At 44.7% G+C, this 18,170-nt stretch overlaps 3 protein-coding genes across 11 annotated transcripts; 2 read left to right on the forward strand and 1 right to left on the reverse strand.

The window, feature by feature from the left end:
- The first annotated feature begins 20 nt into the window (after nucleotides 1-20).
- LOC120809652 (potassium-transporting ATPase subunit beta) lies at nucleotides 21-3,529 on the forward strand. Its single transcript, XM_040163626.2, has 7 exons — nucleotides 21-321; nucleotides 1,139-1,267; nucleotides 1,354-1,467; nucleotides 1,562-1,767; nucleotides 1,887-1,949; nucleotides 2,389-2,481; nucleotides 2,979-3,529. Exons 1-7 carry the CDS (start codon nucleotides 210-212, stop codon nucleotides 3,135-3,137), a joined length of 876 nt encoding a protein of 291 aa, XP_040019560.1. The 5' UTR covers nucleotides 21-209; the 3' UTR covers nucleotides 3,138-3,529.
- Nucleotides 3,530-4,342: 813 nt separating this feature from the next.
- On the reverse strand, nucleotides 4,343-12,214 carry slc9d1 (solute carrier family 9 member D1). 2 transcript variants are annotated; one of them, XM_078085583.1, is made up of 15 exons: nucleotides 12,073-12,214; nucleotides 11,493-11,586; nucleotides 10,268-10,581; nucleotides 9,355-9,522; nucleotides 8,730-8,909; nucleotides 8,432-8,635; nucleotides 8,185-8,313; nucleotides 7,986-8,078; nucleotides 6,931-7,117; nucleotides 6,734-6,851; nucleotides 6,419-6,614; nucleotides 6,128-6,278; nucleotides 5,939-6,018; nucleotides 5,694-5,843; nucleotides 4,343-5,206 (listed from the first exon to the last, which is right to left on the reverse strand). In XM_078085583.1, the coding sequence occupies exons 3-15, from the start codon at nucleotides 10,523-10,525 to the stop codon at nucleotides 5,093-5,095; spliced, it is 2,028 nt and encodes a 675-aa protein (XP_077941709.1). In that variant the 5' UTR covers nucleotides 10,526-10,581; nucleotides 11,493-11,586; nucleotides 12,073-12,214; the 3' UTR covers nucleotides 4,343-5,092. The 2 variants fall into 2 exon arrangements, with proteins under 2 accessions (XP_077941709.1, XP_077941710.1); XM_078085584.1 differs by having other exon boundaries at nucleotides 12,070-12,204.
- dcun1d2b (DCN1, defective in cullin neddylation 1, domain containing 2b) lies at nucleotides 12,189-17,946 on the forward strand. 8 transcript variants are annotated; one of them, XM_078085589.1, is made up of 8 exons: nucleotides 12,189-12,329; nucleotides 14,202-14,418; nucleotides 14,504-14,672; nucleotides 14,906-15,036; nucleotides 15,176-15,258; nucleotides 15,677-15,773; nucleotides 15,862-15,918; nucleotides 16,196-17,946. In XM_078085589.1, exons 2-8 carry the CDS (start codon nucleotides 14,244-14,246, stop codon nucleotides 16,270-16,272), a joined length of 789 nt encoding a protein of 262 aa, XP_077941715.1. In that variant the 5' UTR covers nucleotides 12,189-12,329; nucleotides 14,202-14,243; the 3' UTR covers nucleotides 16,273-17,946. The 8 variants fall into 8 exon arrangements, with proteins under 8 accessions (XP_077941715.1, XP_077941717.1, XP_077941720.1 ...); XM_078085591.1 differs by lacking the exon at nucleotides 12,189-12,329 and adding an exon at nucleotides 12,421-12,557; XM_078085594.1 differs by lacking the exon at nucleotides 12,189-12,329 and adding an exon at nucleotides 12,779-12,801.
- Nucleotides 17,947-18,170: the final 224 nt, after the last annotated feature.

The following is an 18,170-nucleotide window of genomic DNA, read 5'->3' on the forward strand; positions in this document are numbered from 1 at the left end:
GATAACAATTCATCCCACTGGAGCGACGTCCAGGGAGTTCAAGCTTAAACTACTGTAAGAGACCAAGAAACAGGGCATAAAACGATAGAAGCACACACCTGGAAGGAGGAGAGAGGAGAAACAGATATTGCTGTCTGAATCTCACTGTGAGGGAGAGAGGAAGGGAAGTAAAAGTAAAACGAGTGCAGGGAAGGGAAGGTCAGTTCATCATGGCCGCCTTGAAGGAGAAGAGGAATTGTGGGCAGCGATGTGAAGACTTTGGCCGTTTTGTCTGGAACTCCGACGAAGGGAAGTTACTGGGCAGAACGCCAGAGAAATGGGGTAAATATAACGTCATTAACCTCTCGTTTGCAGCATTAAACACCGTGATGCAGTGCAGTGGCTCTGTGTTGGATACCTGACTGCACGTGTAATTTCTAAGGCCAGTGCCGTCAGCGTCTACTTACTGCATCCTTTTCAATTTGTTACCATTGTTGCAAAACATTCAGGAAAAATCTATTTCACTAGAAAGGACTGAAATATATCTTCCAATGGGCTACTTGTATTTAATTTATTACTTGTTGAGTTTTGTTTGTGGCACAACTAGCTAAACTGGTTACAAATGAGCATTCACAAGCCATGCAGGCCTCATCCAACAAATAAACATGGAAATATAAAAGATGTTTAGAAAAATATTTCATGTCCCTAAAATATGATAAGAACTTAATAAGACATGAAATAGTGTGTGTGTGTGTGTGTGTGTGTGTGTGTGTGTGTGTGTGTGTGTGTGCGTGTTACAGTGAAAGATAAACACCCATCATTAACTCATGCAACGTGTTCGGGGGGAATGTGAATATCACCACAGCGAGTGTGTGTGTGTGTGTGTGTGTGTTTGCAGCTTGTGGACGGAGCGAGATAAGCCTGACGTTGTGATAAGCTTTTCCTTTTTTTCTGTTCCTCGGCCCTCTGTTTGATTTTACAATCAGATTAAATTGAGCCCGTATCGACAGTAGAAACCGTGACCTCTGTGAAGGTGGACGTAGATTTTTCTCTGTCTCTAATTGACTTTACACACTGAGCTTTAAAACAAGCATCAGACAGAGGGCCCAAAAACATGTAAGGCTGTCTGCGTGTTAGTAATAAAAGCTCTGGTCCACAGTGTACATCAGTCTGTATTATGTGGCCTTCTACGTGGTGATGACGTCCCTCTTTTGCCTGGCCATCTGGACGCTCATGTACACGTTGGATCCGTATGCGCCGGACTACCAAGACCGGTTAAAGTCTCCGGGTAACCCAACGACCACCACATGAGTTAAGACAGAAACAGCCTGAACTAGACCTCGGTTAACCGGCTGTTTTGTCGCCTCTGTTCAGGGGTCATGGTGTGGCCGGACACTTACGGGGAGGAGATTGTTGAAATCTCCTACAACACATCAGACAAGTCCAGCTGGATGAAGATGACCAACATCCTTAATGAGTTCCTGGAGCGTTAGTGTTTAGTTACTCAACCGTACTGTACAGACACTTTGCTGTTTAACACATAAAATAGACATTTATTTGACTTTCTGTCTGTTTCTGTCAGCGTACAATGACACCAAGCAGCTTGAATGTAACAAACATAACTGCACCAGGGGAAAGTACTTCATCCAGGACACCTTCTCTGCCCCTAACCACACCAAGTGGGCGTGCCCCTTCACGCAAAGCATGCTGGGAGCCTGTTCAGGACACGAGGACCCGACCTTTGGTTACAACTGCACCATGCCTTGCGTCATCATTAAGATGAACAGGGTAGGTTTATTCCATAATAACCCTCTGAGCACTTTGGAAAACTTTGATCATGCAGTGTATGGAAAAATATCAGATATATAGTAATGACTAAAGGCTAATTTTAGGTTTTATCTCTGCAGATCATCAGCTTTTTGCCCTCTAATAACACTGAGCATCCGGCTTATGTCAACTGCACTGTATTGGTGAGAAACAACTGCATATTCCACATTTAACAGAGACTGTGTCTGAAGTTTTACATCTCATTGCAATGATTTAGTCCTCCGCGTCTATAAAGCTGATTTGTATTTGCTTAATGGACCAAAGTCCAAAAACACTGAATCCCACATTTCCTAAAATGCAGCTATTTTCATTAAAAAAGTGGCCAAGTGATTTTGCCCTGCGAACCAGGGAGTGCTTTCTTGGCCACCGCTGCACCCGTCCACCAGGTTTTATACATTTTTAGCCGGTATTTTTTCTGACATCCTGCTGGCAAACAAAACAAAACCCAACCTCTTTGTTGGAGGTAATTATACAGCGTTTTTCTCAGGGCGCGTTCTATTTGTGGCGAGTAAACTTATCTTCCTCAGTTAAATTGGTGCTCTCATTAAACAATTCTGTGTTTATGTACATGTGCGTGTTTAGGAAGGACAACACAATGTGGACAAAATTGAGTATTTCCCTGAGGGTGGAAGTATGGACTTATCTTACTTTCCTTACTACGGAAGACTGGCACAGGTGAGTGAGAATCAAGATGTCCTGTTTAAAAGTAAAGTAAACTCGCCAGTGGACCCATATAACAAAGGCATTGATAGTCCCCCGGTTTGTGGTGAACATATTTTGCATATATCTATATAAATATGCTTAACTTAATTACCACAAGCAGCGGTTCAATAGAAGACCACAAGTCATTCTCACTTTTGATTTACTACCAGGGAGGCAAACATACGTTAATGCATTCATGTTAAATCTTTTTAACTCACATCTAGCACCAACATTCATAGTATGATATTCATATCATATCATTCATATTCATATATGTTGAATAGGTTTTTAGCCACACCAAACACATGAGATATACCATGTTGAGAGATTCAGAGGTGCTGGTAGAAGGACATTTTGCAGTCTTAATGCTAAGCTAACAAGATTATAGCAGATTGAAGTATCAATCTTCATAAAGAAGATACAACAAGTTAAACTCATCTGTGCTGTGCCTCCTTCTTCCTTCTGTCCAGCCCACTTACATCAACCCGCTGGTGGCGGTTCGGTTCAGCCTGGTCAATGGGAAGAAAGCGAAGATCCAGTGCAGAGTGGTCTCCAAAATCATCAGCTACGAAAACTACCACGACCCCTACGAGGGAAAAGTCATCTTCCAACTGGAAGCGGTGAAATGAGAAGATCCTTTAGTCGCGTGACAACGAACCTTTCAGCATCAGAGATGGAGAGGGTGTCTACAGATCAGTGGGCACTGTGATTTAACAACCTTTAAACAAAATTACTCAATATTTTAGGCCCACTTGTAAATGTCTGTGTCATGTTTTTGGTTTGATTCATGAACTTCGTCATCTGATTTTTTTACCCAAGACAAAAAAAAGAAACCTTTAAATCTATGTTATGTTTGTATAACTATGATGTAACCTGTCGCACAGTAACAGACTGCAGCATCTGTCTTTATGTGTCTCTCTCCTCTCTTCATACTCAAGAAAGTAATAAAATCTGATGACATAAAAGAGAAACAACATGATTGTTGAGGTGAACTTGTTACTAAATGCAAACTAAAAACTTGTCTTTGGTCTCATCTTAGTTACCTGCTTGTAGTTTAGGGGTGATTTGCTTTACAGGTGGAAGAAATCCTCAGATACTTTACTTAAATAACAATATGAACCCACACTGAGAAAGTGTGCTCCATACTGTTGGTTAGTTTCATTTTTAGCAATGTGCTACAAGATCAACACGTGTTTGCTGTGTGTGTCTGAAAGTGTTTTTTCGTGAGCTTCAGCTTCGTGGCTGCGCGAACCTAAAGGATTGGAATCATTTCACCATCACACAAAGCAAGACTTCCTCCTTCAGTTTATCAAAAACATTCTAAATCCTAAAAGGTACGTGGTTTGCATTTCATTCATTACACAAATCTGAAAATAAACAAAAACTGTATAGTGAAGTAAAACACAACACAACAAGTACAAGAATGAATGAATGAACTTTAATCCCTTTTAATTTAGTTAACATGAGCATAGTCAAACTTCTAGAACAATGCTGAAATACTGTAGTATAGTATTTGTAACTTGTTACCATCTACAGTACAACCGTTAATAGGATGATGATGATGTCACTCGCAAATCTGCTGACTGCAGCGTTTGTGGGTTATCAGCTTACACAATGCAGACACATTGCTAGAAGTATTGGTAGAGGGGATGAAAGACCTCTTTTCTTTAGATATATTCCATTGTCGTTTTGATTTAATTGTTTTACCGTGATTTATTTCCATGTACTCCAAAGAAAGTACTCTGATAAGAGCAAATAAAGACTACAAGAAGGACAATTATTTTTTATTTATTTTTAATAAATATATATGAATGAACTTAAAGAAACATAAACATTCCGATGAAAATAGCATTTATTTTTGCCTGGAAGTGTCATGGTCGTTTATACATTATCAATACCGATATGAGGACATTTACAGCGGGAGAAACCGCAGAGCTGCTCACTTTTAACAGGCACAAAAGTTTGACATTCAATGGTAACTAGTGCAGGATTTTCAGTAAATACGTTGTGACGACAATTTTCATTTTTTGTTAGTGGCTCACCAATATTTCATTATCTCCATTATTTACTTTTAACTAATGTGTATTATACAGATTTCATTTGTATTATTTGAACAGAAAAATAAAAGGCCCCAAACAACTATAGTAAAAGAGTCTTTGTAAAAGGAATATTTTAGGTAACATTTAATTTAACATTTTACTGGCCACAGAGCTTAATTCACATTGTTTTCATTAAACTACAAGTACCAAAGATTCCATAATTTGCAATGGACAACATTACACTTCAGACCAAAGAATAGATATGTGAGATGGTCAAATATAGGTAAAATGGAGGAAATATTACAAGAAAAAGATATGGTCACTGTGATTGTTGTTCAAAGTGCAGAATCAACACAAAAAAAATGTCATTGACTTTCCTTCGTACAGACAGTAGAGAGAGAACATATTAGTTTATCTTCATAATGCAAGATTAGCTGCATTAAAGACATCAGAATTGATATTACGTCTCTCCCGTAAACGGTGAACCAGGTGTGCTCCATTTCAATAAATATGTAAACTCTATTGTCCCCGAAGAAGGTCGTCGGTCATGTGACGGTTTTGCGTTCGGCCCGGGGAACCCACCTGTGTGTGGTTACTCTCCACAGCACCGGGGCCAGCAGCAGGCTGAGGGTGGTCACACTGAGAACCAGCAGGTACACCTGAGCACAAAGAGACGTAAGCATGGAGAATCTGTATTTGTTTCTACTGTTTCCTACTGAAAGACCAGTTTTAGCTTAATAAAACAGGATTTGAGGTACGTTTGCTCAGGAGCAGCCTTTAAATGACACATTAAATCATGCAAAAATGACGTATTCTCTGGTTTGAGCCTCTCAGAAATGTGCTGCTTTTGCATCATTTCAAGCTGCATATTTATGGTATTTGGCAGAGAACACAAAGCATTGAAAAATGCCATCGTGGGCCCTCGGAAAGTCATTCCTAATTCAATCTGCTAATTGATTAATAATTCAAAAGAAATTAATTGCTATAGAAAATAATAGTGTGTATGGGCAATGCTGTACTGTATTTATAGTGCTTTTTAGAATCAAGTATTTTACACAATGATATACTACCTGAGTGATCTTCGGTCTTCAGAGTACTATAATATATATATATACACATTTATATATCACATCGCTCATCACTGACCTCTCTGGAGATGATGCCAGCACGACGTGCACGGCTTCCCAGGACGAAGGAGAATTCGCTGACCTGAGCGAGACCGGCTGAGACAATCCAACGTATGTGTCGAGAGCCTGGAGGCAAGATGGCCGACAGCACCAGAACGGCCATCCCGAACTGAGAGAGAGAGAGAGAGAGAGGAGGGACTGAGAGCACGCACAAGGTGACCTGCAGAGGGGGAAGTGCAAGCAGAGAGGAAAAGGGTGCCGTACCTTCATAATGACAAGCGTGAGGGTCAGCACCAGCAGGATGGTGAGTTCATACAGCACGAATGTCGGGAACACGTGGAGACCTACGGGGTCGCACACACACACGCCAGGGGATTCAGGCACGTCTCACAGGTGAACAAATGTAACCGGTTAACGAAGCTGTGCTCTGTCTTAAAATTGACTGCGTCTAACCGATAGAGGCGAAGAAGATTATGGCGAGGAAATCTCGGATCGGCTCGATGCATCCCATGACCTCCGTGGTAACAATGTGGCCCTGTGTGGACAGCAGGGCTCCAGCCAGGAAGCAGCCCAGCTCCATAGAAACATCCAAAAACTCAGTCACCTGCAGCATCAGGGTCAGACAGAGACACGACGCTAACAGCTGCTGCAAGGGAGACTCAATAATACTGCAATGGACGAGAAAACACCAGAGGCTCGCAGAGGGAATTATTAAAAACAAAACAATTAAAGCAAAGTGTGTACCGTCAGCATGAAAAAGACAAAAGCTGCCATCCCCAGCACGAGGATCTCCTTGTTGCCTTTGCTCTCAGCATGCAGCTTCTTGTAATACGGGCCAATCAGGAATGCTTTGAGTAACAGACACAGCAGCAGCACAGCAGCCAGAGAGACCAGGACCAGGGCCAGGAGGTAAAGCACACGGAGGCTCCCCAACAGGAAGCTGTGATTCACAAATGTTTAAACAAGCTGTGTGTTAGTGTGTGTGTCTGGTTGAGGAGAGGACACATGCAAGAGAAAAAAAAACAACAGAAAACTGCAAATTCTCAACAGCAAACTGACCTGTCCAAGTCTCCACTCTGCGCCTGGATCATCGTTGGCATGACAGCGATGAAGAGACCGAGCTGAACATCTTGCATCACTAGCATCCCGAGGAGAACGCTGCTATAGTCCGAATCACCTGTCACACACACTCTCACGTTATTGATCTTTGTCACAAGTTGCTCTACACACAATATGTCTACTGTGTCCCTCCATACCTTCTTTGTCCGCTCTGCTTCCCCCGGCCAGGAAGCGAGATACTAGCGGCGTGCTGGACAGGGAGAGGCAAGTGGAAATGAAGACAGTCTGGCCGGGTCGAATGCGCAGGACTTGTCCCCACAGCAAACCCGCCCCAATCATCAGCAGACTTAGAGAGCACGACCCTTGGACTGATGTCTTCCATACCTGCAAACACACACAAAAAAAAAAACCACACACACGTTTACCAGAGCAGCAACTCCACAGCAGGCAGACGTGTTGGGCTCGCTGAGCTCACTGAAGTCTGGATTTACTGCAATGATTTTCTTCATAGAAGACAATCTGTTTTTGTCCACTGATGCCTAGTCAGCAAAAATAAAACAGAGGGTAAAACAGCCCTCGGCCGTCGGCCCACCGGGGATTTTCCCGGTGTCCCCTATTGACCGTCCGCTCCTGCCTGACGCCTTTAACAAGTGCGGACCCCACCCGGACGACCTGGTTGGGGCGCACTGGGAACAGTCCGCCCTGCTCCACAGTCGCGCCGGGAGCAGGGAGCCCCGTCCATTCCCGGCAGGGAGAGAGGACGCAGCAAGTACTTAGTCCACGGCCCCCAAAGAATGCGCTTGATCAGTTTAACAACAAGATGAAATGTCTTTGTGAATCACAGAATTCTAAAATGTGACGTCAAGCGCGCACAAACACGCACAAACATATATATATATATAAAAAACAGCAGAGCAGATGTTGAATGTATGGGGCATATTTTAAAATCTAGGAAAACTAGAATGGGAAGAAAATGTATTAAAATATTCAGGGTAAAGAAATTCTACAAGAAGGGGACTTTCAGGTAACTTTGAGCTAGTTGGATGTTGACCAATGTCTAAGGAAAGTAACAACAAAGGGTTAACTATTTATTTGGTGGTTATTTTCTTAAAAAAGGAAGTGTTGCCAAGATGAAACATAAAATCACGTTGCAACGATAACATGCATATTGAATTGCCTTACAATCTAGTACTTGCAAAAATAAACGTTCATCAATCAATTTCTGTCCTAAACTCAAATCCCTCTTGTTTACCTTTCGAAGTCGCTCAGGTGAGAACTCCAATCCCACCACAAAGAGAGTGAAGAACACACCCAACTCCCCAAGACTCTCCACCTGGACCATAGACTGTAAGACAGACACTGAAATTAAGCACCAGCTCCTTCACACACACACACGCACACACACACACGCGCACACACACACACACACACACACACGCACACACACTCACCTTGATGCTGTTGAGGCCAGAGGGACCTAGCAGGACCCCACAGACGATATATCCAAACATGGGAGGAAGTCCGACCAGAGAACAGATCCAACCACAGGGCAGCGACAGCATCACCACCGACACCAAGTCCTGAAAGTACAAGTACGGTTGAACTGTACCGACTATTACCGACAGCCCTGTTGTTTGCATTACGGGGGAATGAAAACCAGTTGGAGCTTCCCATCTTCTGAAGCGGGAGTGAACTGACCTTGATGAAGTGAGGGTCTGCTCTGGGCATCGTGGAGTCTCGAGGTTTAGTCAGGACATACTGGTTGTTCTGCGAGTCGATGAGCATGCTCAGTCCCAGGTCGTCCTCCACCTCCTTCTGCTGCTTGGACTTGTTCTTCCTCTTCCCTCCGTTCTCCTCGTCATCCTCCACTCTCAGCACCGCCTCCACGTTTACCCCTTTCATCTGCGCCAACGGCGAGCACAGAGGGAGGCACAATTTGAACACCAACGTTTGTTTGCAATCACAGGCTCGTCGGTATCGACGCGTTTGAGCTGACCTGTTTGTTGTTGTCGAATGCGTGCTCCTCGATCTCCTCCTCCAGCCGGTCTGCTGCCTTCCGGACGTCCTCCAGGATCTCATCCAGCATGGACAAGGTCTTATTCTGGGCTAGAGCGCTCTTGACGGCCTCCTGCTGGTGCTTCTCAGCAGCCACCAGTTCCACATACTCCTGTTCCTCCTGAAGCCCAGTAGAGCCGGAGAATTGGCCATTAGCTTCACACACATGTGAATATGCACGTGCATCATGCAGAAGAAAGAGGCGGGCAATGTGGTAGAATTCCATATCATGATGTTTCTCTACTGTTGTCTTACATTACATTATACTATGTTGCTAGTTTTTAAGCACAATTGTCCGGAAATCATTCATTTGGACAACAATATGATCACTGAAGTTGGTGTTAGATTAGTTGCTCGGAAGGATCACAAATTGATCACTTGTTTAATCAATTAAGAAGACATTTTTGAGGACTTCTCTTTGGGCTTCCAAAACTAATGATTGTATACGTTAATAATGGAATTATAAAACAACACTGAAGCATCCCACACATGGCAATAACATTCATTCTTTGCCTTTGTCGAGACGCGCTTGCAAACAATCTTGGTGTGCAGGAAGCACTATTCACCTTTATGGCGGCCTCCCTGAGGGCCTCCAGCCTCTGCCTGCTGCTCTCCTTCATGTTGACCACATCCCGGTAGTCTCCCTGCAGCGCCCTCTGTAGGCCGTGCACCGCCTGAAAGACCAGGTGCTCACTCTCGTTCATCTCTTTCTGGAAAACCTCCAGAGTGTGAACCTGGATGAAAACAGGGAGACAACTGTGAAATATCTGAAACCCCTGGTTTTTATTTTAAAACACTGGACAAGATAAGTTTATGTGTCTTTGTCAGAGTTCTGACGCGACAAGATAGATGCAGAAACGGTGGGTTAAAATTCAATAGTCTGTTGTCAGGCACTAAAGTTTATTGTTCCAGCTTTCCTAATATAGCAATTCTATTATTTTTCTTTTGTGTCATTCTAAATTTAATGTACTTTTATTTTGAGCTTATGATGACAGACTAGTTCTTGGGAAATTGCAAAAGGCCTCTGTCATGCAATTAGAAGTGATCTATAAAAAAGAACGGCAGCGGCCTGTTTGCATATATAAACATACAAACTAGAACGCACACATGTAGCATGTTAGAGTTATAAATAACGTGTCCATGTGAGAAGCAATATTTTTATTTAATGACAAAATTCAAATAAAAAAAATAAAGAATTTTAAAACCAACAATGCCCCTCCTGAAATAGGCCTAACGACGCCCCTGTGTTAAAACTATTGTGTCAACACACAAAGAGACAAAGAAATGTACTTTATCAGAGTTATAGTGGGGACAACAAGTATCTGATACACTGCCGATTTTGCAGGTTTTCCCACTTACAAAGCATCTTTATCACAGGTACTCTTCAACTGTGAGTTCTCCCCACTGTATATGAAACCATGCTGGTCACCGCAAATGACCAGCGGCCCTTTGCCCCGTGTGGTATGAATCCTCGGGTACCTGGAAGAGTCTCTCCGCTTCTGAAAGGGTCTGGTCTCGTCTAACGGCGTCTGCGGCGGCCGCCAGCTTCCTGACGACCACGTTGTTCTGACGTAGGAGACCCACCAGCCGCTTGCAGTTGCCGGTCACCCATGTGTGTCCATGTGGGACCCCCTTGCTCCGATAAAGCTTTATGGCGTGCTCGGCCACCTGTTCCTTCTGCAGCACAGCAAACGCCCCTGCCGCGCCAAGGCACAGCAGGCAACACACAAGCTGCATCCAAACCCTCACTTCGGTCTCCACCCGAGTTGGGAGATTGATGATGAGAAAGAGATCTGGGAATAAAGAAAGAAAGAAGAAATCCACAAAAGGGCTTGTGAACAGTCCCTTTTGTGTGTGTTTATACGCTGTTCTTGTAGGAGCCATTCAGGATGTTTGTGTACCACTTGGTGTTGGGAGTCAAGCTCAAGTTGGCCACGGGTGGCAGTGTGACAGTGAGTCCACATATTAATTAGCCGGGGTAATGATGCATGGCTGACGGGGAGATCGCGCGGTTTTTACCGCTCCCAAGATGCGCAGCGAGATCAAGAACTAAATATAGATGCAGTCGTGGTTTGTAAAGTGTAAAACGAATAAACGGGAACTTCACCCAAAGAAAACAAAAAGACTTGGAATCTCTGTGTGAGCGAGTGAGGAACAGGATCTTCTCCCGCACCCTGCCGAATGGCTCAAGAAAATCTGTCACTACAGCTCTGATGCCCCTGGAAATTGACCACCTCAACAAATCTGCAGCTGAAAACAGTCCCTAATAAATACGCTATTCAGGCCTTATCCGGGTTGAAAAACGTTAGCTGAAAACAGCAGTGCGGGTTTAAAGAGCCAATGGACTCTGTGCTTAAAGCTGCTGGCTGCTGGTAGCAACAATGGGAAGATGGACACCTTTGTTTGGGACTTTTCATAAGGGACGGAAATAAAAAAAATGTCAACCTAGGAAAGCAAAACATTTTTGACAATATTTTGACACAAATTTGATTTTTTTTTTTTTAATTGTCAAGAAAGAGGAGTTGATCACAACTCAACAGCATAAAGAGCAGCAGCGTCCACCCACCCATGACCTGCTCCACCAGCTGCTTGAGTAAGTAATTGTGGCCTGTAGTTCAGCGTTGAATGCATTCAGCATTCAGCTATGTGCCTGCATACGTATAAATGACTGGATGCATTGAACTTGTACTTGCAGGGGCCGCACCTTTGTGAGCATGAGTCAAGCTGAAGGATGTTTGCTCTCCAAACCCTGATGTCCTTCTTCCTACGACTGGACTGCAGCCACCCGGGTAGTGTTGCTAGAAACAAACAGCACAATTCACATCCTGTTAGCCGGATCCATCTATAACAAGGCGTCCTAGTTCAGTTGATCATTAAACTGATATGTGTGAAGAAACTAATCGGAAAAGTTGCACCCATTTAGCAAAATAAAATTAAAAACTTTTAGTAAAGTTCTCTTTTGGTACAATATTAATTAAATGCAATGCGGTTTTGACGTTGTGGTTAGTAAAACCCTGGAGGCTTTAATGACAGACACGTGCACATAATCAAAAACACAAACAGCCAAACGAACAACCTGTAAGGACATAGATGACGTCATCACCGCAGGAAAAAACGTCATAGAAAATACGCGCAGCACAGACGTAACTGGTTATTCAGGAACCACCTCCGGTGAAATGTTCAATCTGACCGATTGTGCCAAACACCGATTACTCTGTTTTCACTGGTACACATCAACAACAACAACAAAGAAAAAAAGGTAAATAAAGAACGGTTACGACTACCTGCGAAAATACGTAGCTGCTCCCGGCTCACAACTCCCCGGCGAAGGACCGAAGCAGGAGCTGAGGAATAAGGGAACAACCCCGCTGTTGTACAACACCACCACCACCACCCACACCCCCACCCCTCCTCCCCTGCCACATAGCCGGAGCCGGCGGCGGTGCAGACGATCACCGGTTTACTTTGCGACCAACTTCACGTTCACTTCGACCTCGGACCGATCCGTCCTCGAAGCGGCTGCTAGCGCTCCTTCGTCCAGGTAACGTCACCTCAGGTGCGGCCGCGGTCGTGCGCTGGGAAACTCGCCCCCCCCTCCCTAAATGTGTTTATAGAGTTCACCCTGTTTTTCTCTCCGTTCCCCGGGGGGAGCTGTGGAGCGAAGTCAGCCCTCCTGTCAGACCGGCTGCAGCCAGCCGAGCCCCGCACACACTGCCGTGCCGCACCGACGCTGAGGCTAGCGCCGCCCGGCTAACGTTAGCTCAAGAAGGTTAGCCCCTCATAGCGGCTCGCCGATGCGCGTATTACGTCGGGACACACCGGGGCAGAGGGTCGGACGACTTATGTCACAGCATTGTTACGTGATATAATATAGCGTCAATATAACTTTGATCCATTTTAAGAGTACTTCCGAAACATTCTGCTCAGCTCTGGTATGGGAGTTGTAGTTTTTCAAGTGTTGTGGTTTGTCGCTCGAGCGCGTCAGATGCACCTGTTGTGACAGCGGTTCCCCGGTGAGACGTAACGTTACCTTTAATGGTCTTATTAGAGTCATATTTGCATTTTGGTTAAAAACTATCAACAACAACGCACTTTAACGTTGAAATAGGGTTTTTTTGTCTGTTATGCTCTCTTTATAATAAATTTACATCTGGTTTTAACAGCTCCTTTTGATATAGTTACGCGATCATTTCCTTCCATTTTTTTCCAGCAGAAACGTATTTGTGAATAAACTAAAGACTTTGTCTATGAAGTTAACTTTCGTGTTGAAGTTAACGAAAGCCAGTTGGCTCAGAGCCTGTGGAACGGCCACACTCACAGAACTACATTTCCCACGAGCCGAGCGCTCCGACGGTGGCGCAGTTGGTTTCGCGCATGCGCACTGGAGAGAGGGGGGGGGGGGGGCGTAATTTGATATCAAGTGGGCCAATACAGCGTGTGATAAAATGGTAGGTGAGATCATAAATAAGAAACCGGGGCAATTTCTTTAACTCCGACGAGCAAGTTCAAACACCGGCAACCGCTGTCACGGCCGTTAAGGGGTCACACGGACAGAGGCGAGCGGGGCGTCCTTATAGCCAAGTGTCGCATTGCCAGCCCGATGTGTGTCGGGGATATGAGGGAAATGGAAGGTCAGTTGTTGGTATTTTCAGATCGGACTTGGCGCACGTACCTTACCCTTTTTTGGTAGCTGGCCCGTGGTGCCGCCGGGGCTCGGTGTAGAGAGCCCTGCAGGATCAGAGGGGAGAATCAGAGAAACCGGGTCACCTAACCCTGGCCCGGTGAATTCGCTGTGTGATCACCGGGCGGGTCAGCTCTGCAGCTCTGCAACGGCGTGCGGTCCTCCCGGTGAAAGTCCGGTTAAAAATGACACGGTGGAAGTCTTTTTGTGAACTGACGGAACCTGCCGTCGGTGCATTTGGAAGTGACAGCGTTTTACTAATAAATAAGGCTGTTGCGTTGTAGGAGTCTTGCTTTTTAAAACCACCAGATTCTATAGTTGATTTGAGCTGTTGAAGTGTAATCCACCTTCAACTGCATTTCGTTTGCAGAATTGTGTGCAGGAACTGTTTTTCCAGCGTGTGTGTGTGTGTGTGTGTGTGTGTGTGTGTGTGTGTGTGTGTGTGTGTGTGTGTGTGTGTGTGTGTGTGTGTGTGTGTGTGTGTGTGTGTGTGTGTGTGTGTGTGTGTGTGTGTGTGTGTGTGTGTGTGTGTCAGCCTGCCTCAACTCCACATGCATGTCAGTGTATCCCGTTTACCCAAGAACGGATTGCGCTTGTCCAGTTGGGTCCCTTGGGGACCCTTCTGAAGGACGCTGGTTGTGGGTCATATGAAGCAGTTAGTTTGTGATTGTTTCATTATTGGTTGGAGCTTAACAGACACTAACAGGTTACTGCGCCCTCCTTGTCTTACAGCACAAGTTGAAGTCTTCGCAGAAGGACAAGACACGGCAGTTCATGTCCTTCACACAGGCTGGGGAGAGGACAGCCGTTTACTGCCTGACGCAGAATGACTGGAAACTAGAGGTCGCCACAGACAACTACTTCCAGAATCCAGACCTCTACTACAAAGAATCCATGAAAACCACGGCGGACCGCAAGAAGCTGGATCAGCTCTACAACCGATACAAAGGCAGGTCGCCCTGAAGCCCGTTTTAACGTCGCAGCAGTTTGCCCGTCCGGTTTTGCTCACTCCCCTCAGCTGTCTCTCTCCGCAGACCCCCAGGATGAGAACAAGATCGGTATTGACGGGATCCAGCAGTTCTGCGACGACCTGACGCTGGACCCGGCCAGCATGAGCATACTGGTGGTGGCGTGGAAGTTCAGGGCGGCCACGCAGTGCGAGTTCAGCAGGAAGGAGTTCCTGGACGGCATGGCTGAGCTAGGGTGAGCGACGCAGAGGGCAACTGAACCCCAGCATCTTTGACGCCCATATTTAAGGAGCGAGAAGTTGTGTGTTTAAACTGTTTTTTTTTTTTTTTTAGGGGTTTTATTATGAGCCCAAATATTGCATTTAAAATGTTCTGTTAAATCCAACAATTATCACAGACACCTCAGGTGTTTTTTTGGTGCGCCACTGATAGTAAGCAGATTTTTCTTTCTCTCAATGTCTCCTCTAGCTGTGACAGTCCTGAAAAACTCAAGTCGATCCTTCCCAGACTCGAGCAGGACCTGAAAGACACGGGGAAGTTCAAAGACTTCTACCAGTTCACCTTTAATTTTGCCAAGAACCCCGGACAGAAAGGTTTAGGTGAGCATCAACGCCGTAACCGCATGTAGACAAAGAAAAGTTGTGTCATTGAGTTTTGCCAATTTTACCTTTATTCTAAAAGACAAGGCATTATAACATTAAAGACAAGTTGAATATCTTACTGTACTTTATGTCCTAGACCTTGAGATGGCTGTAGCTTACTGGAATTTAGTTCTCACAGGTCGCTTCAAGTTCTTGGATCTGTGGAACCGCTTCCTGATGGTGAGAGAGGAAGTCCGTTTTCACCCTGTAATTTATCTAATGTATGACACAAATATTACACAAATTCTAAATATACATACGTGTGTGTGTGTGTGTGTGTGTGTGTGTGTGTGTGTGTGTGTGTGTGTGTGTGTGTGTGTGTGTGTGTGTGTGTGTGTGTGTGTGTGTGTGTATATATAATATATATATATATATATATATTACACATTATATTTATTGTTCATTTCCTTTTCAAACTACTGTACATATGAGGAAGCAAAAGTATGACAAACACGTTAACCAAATCCAACAACACCACGATCAACAACCTGTTAAGCATCACGACGGAAGTCAAGTATTTTCAGAGCGCTGAATTGATCGTCGGTGCACCGCGTTCACTTTTAACCGTCTCTTCTCCCGTCGCCGTGCTGCAATTCAGGAGCATCACAAGCGCTCGATTCCCAAAGACACGTGGAACCTCCTCCTGGACTTCGGCAACATAATTGCAGACGACATGTCAAACTATGACGAGGAAGGTGAGGTTGTTGGAGCAGGATGAAAGCAATGTGTGGATCACACTGAGAAGTGACTCGTATTCCGTGTTCTTTCTCTCCCTCTCCTCAGGGGCATGGCCTGTCCTCATAGATGACTTTGTGGAGTTTGCTCGGCCGATCGTGACGAGTAAGCGCAACATAACATAGTGTTTGCCCCGGCGTCATGCAGCGAAACAGAGCTTGTGTTTCTCCCCAATTTTCTTCTTCTTTTCAATGAGGATTTTTATACAAATGAGCCAAAAAGAGAGTACTTCTCAGTTTGTCCTTAAGATCAAATCTTTCAACTGCATAAGATGCCTTGACTGGGGGGGGGGTGTGACCTGAGACACCAGGTGCGAGGAAAAGCAGGGGGGGACTGAATAGGAGGGAGTTGTCTTTTTTTCTTTCTTCTTTTGTTTGACAAGGACTGCAATATGGAGACGATTGGTCCGTCGTGGGCAACTCGCCCCGTGGCTGCGGCTTCAGATCTGCCGCTCACTGACCTGCAGCCTTGGCACCGTGAGGAGGGACAGTGGCGGCGAGCTGTCGGCACACGCGGAGGATTAAGCTGTAGATGCAGTATAATGTGGCCTCTTGCGTCGTCAACTGTGAAATCTGCATTGCGTGTGTGTGTGTTTTAAGGTTGGGGTTAAACAACGTGGCCTCTTTTACGGTACAATGCAAAATATTTTATTTTGGTTTCACTGTAATTGGAGCGTGAAGAAATTCTTGGTGCAACAGCGGGAGAAGTTCAGCTCCACATTTTGTATTGTGACGGAGGACTGGTCAAAGCGGCGCGCTCTTCTCCGCACCAGCAGAGTTACATTTAGGCGTAGTTACAGCGGTGAAAAGGCTATAAATGCCGCTTTACACCAACAAATGTGTGTCTGACAAGACAGGTAGTGAACGGTATTTAAAATCCTGGTGAGTACAGAAGCTTTTTAAGATCCTCACCGCTAAAGTTCAACATGAGGTTGACTTAAGTTTTGCCGTGTGTGTGTGTGTGTGCACACACAGAGGAACTGACTGACTGTTGCGCCGACTACAAACTGCACCGGTTCACTCCTGTTTTTTGTTTTGTTTTGTTTTTTTCTTGCTCTAGGTCTTCTTTTACCAGGCAGCACTGATCTCCAGCGTTAGTCACACCTCTTGGACAGAGGTTCACATGCACACTAGGCCTTTTTAGATGAGCATCTACATCGCGATCATTTGAACTGTTTGTTTACACTGTTTTGATCGGTCGCTTCCCACGGATTAGCACCATAGAACTACTAAAGAGAAGAAAGGGTCACGCTGAGAACCACATCTAGGGGGGGAAACGCTTCTCCTTCACACAAGTGTTTCGTGTTGCTCTTCATGTGTGAATATAAACACTAACCGCATCCACTTCTTTGGGGGGCTTAGAGGGCGTGACAGAAGGTCGAGCTCAGGTACCAGTCTTCCTCTCACGCTGAGCAGCAGGCGCCTTCCTGCACTTCCACCGGTATTTGCCATCAAACTATGCCAACCTGTTTTGCCAATCGCTGTCGCCACGATAAGATGTGTTGAAATAAGGGTGGATTATTTCCCCCCCGCATCAGATTTTCTCCTTCAACTGCAAGAGAGACAATTGCCTTTTGGTTTTTCTTAAGTTGACAAATATGTGTTTTAAAGTCTTCATGTTGATGTGAAGGTGTGCATGAAGTAGACTTTTTAAGATGTTATGATTTCCAGCTTCATCAGGGCTGTGAAACAGTCACTGTAGTAGCAGCAGTCAGACGCGTTGTATTGTTCATCCTTTGTAACTATAAGTTCAAAACATGTTGGTGGAATTAAATATCCAACGTGACTTTCTGGCTGTCAAAGTTGTGCACAGACTTTTTCTCGGTCAAGACAGCGAGACGGCGCGAAAGCTTTCCAGTTGATCGTTGTCGACTTGATTATCTGACATTGTCTCCGCTTCAGGAGATAGAACACGTCTCTGTATTCATTCTGTTAATATGATACATTTTGTGCGTTTCTATTTGTCAAATGTGTGGTCAACAAAAGTCATGCCAATCATTTGTATCCAATAAGTTTTGGGTTTTTTTGCCAGCAAGACGACAGGTATTTACAGAATGTTACGTTTTGTTACAGAAGCATATCGTACATTGTTTTCTTCAAGAAAAGTTGTCAATAAAGCATGTTGTTTTTAACAGCCTTGTGAAAGATCTACCTCTGTTGGAACGTCCGAAACAAAGATATTCAATGCTGCTCAGCGGCGTTGCGTTGTGCTAAAATGAGTGACATAAATATATTTCTGAAGAAAATATAAATCTAAAATTACAGATAAATATACAACTTGATCTTCAGTGTGACTGACCGATTGTTATTCTATCAACAAAAACCTCATAAGACAAACATTAGTAACTTTCATGTGTA

This window comes from Gasterosteus aculeatus, chromosome 12, assembly GCF_964276395.1.
Source record: "Gasterosteus aculeatus chromosome 12, fGasAcu3.hap1.1, whole genome shotgun sequence".
Taxonomy (NCBI): domain Eukaryota; kingdom Metazoa; phylum Chordata; class Actinopteri; order Perciformes; family Gasterosteidae; genus Gasterosteus; species Gasterosteus aculeatus.

What these genes read in the sequence shown, in the direction of transcription:
- LOC120809652 (XM_040163626.2), top strand. Translation starts at nt 210, where the DNA reads ATGGCCGCCTTGAAGGAGAAGAGGAATTGTGGGCAGCGATGTGAAGAC. An exon ending in CAGAACGCCAGAGAAATGGG is followed by an intron (nt 322 to 1,138) that starts GTAAATATAACG and finishes TCTGGTCCACAG; the next exon opens with TGTACATCAGTCTGTATTAT. An exon ending in ACTACGGAAGACTGGCACAG is followed by an intron (nt 2,482 to 2,978) that starts GTGAGTGAGAAT and finishes CCTTCTGTCCAG; the next exon opens with CCCACTTACATCAACCCGCT.
- slc9d1 (XM_078085583.1), bottom strand. Translation starts at nt 10,525, where the DNA reads ATGCAGCTTGTGTGTTGCCTGCTGTGCCTTGGCGCGGCAGGGGCGTTT. An exon ending in CAGACCCTCACTTCATCAAG is followed by an intron (nt 8,314 to 8,431) that starts GTCAGTTCACTC and finishes TTGTACTTTCAG; the next exon opens with GACTTGGTGTCGGTGGTGAT. An exon ending in TTGTCTTTTTCATGCTGACG is followed by an intron (nt 6,279 to 6,418) that starts GTACACACTTTG and finishes CTGATGCTGCAG; the next exon opens with GTGACTGAGTTTTTGGATGT.
- dcun1d2b (XM_078085587.1), top strand. An exon ending in TGTGGAACCGCTTCCTGATG is followed by an intron (nt 15,259 to 15,676) that starts GTGAGAGAGGAA and finishes GCTGCAATTCAG; the next exon opens with GAGCATCACAAGCGCTCGAT. An exon ending in GTCAAACTATGACGAGGAAG is followed by an intron (nt 15,774 to 15,861) that starts GTGAGGTTGTTG and finishes CCCTCTCCTCAG; the next exon opens with GGGCATGGCCTGTCCTCATA.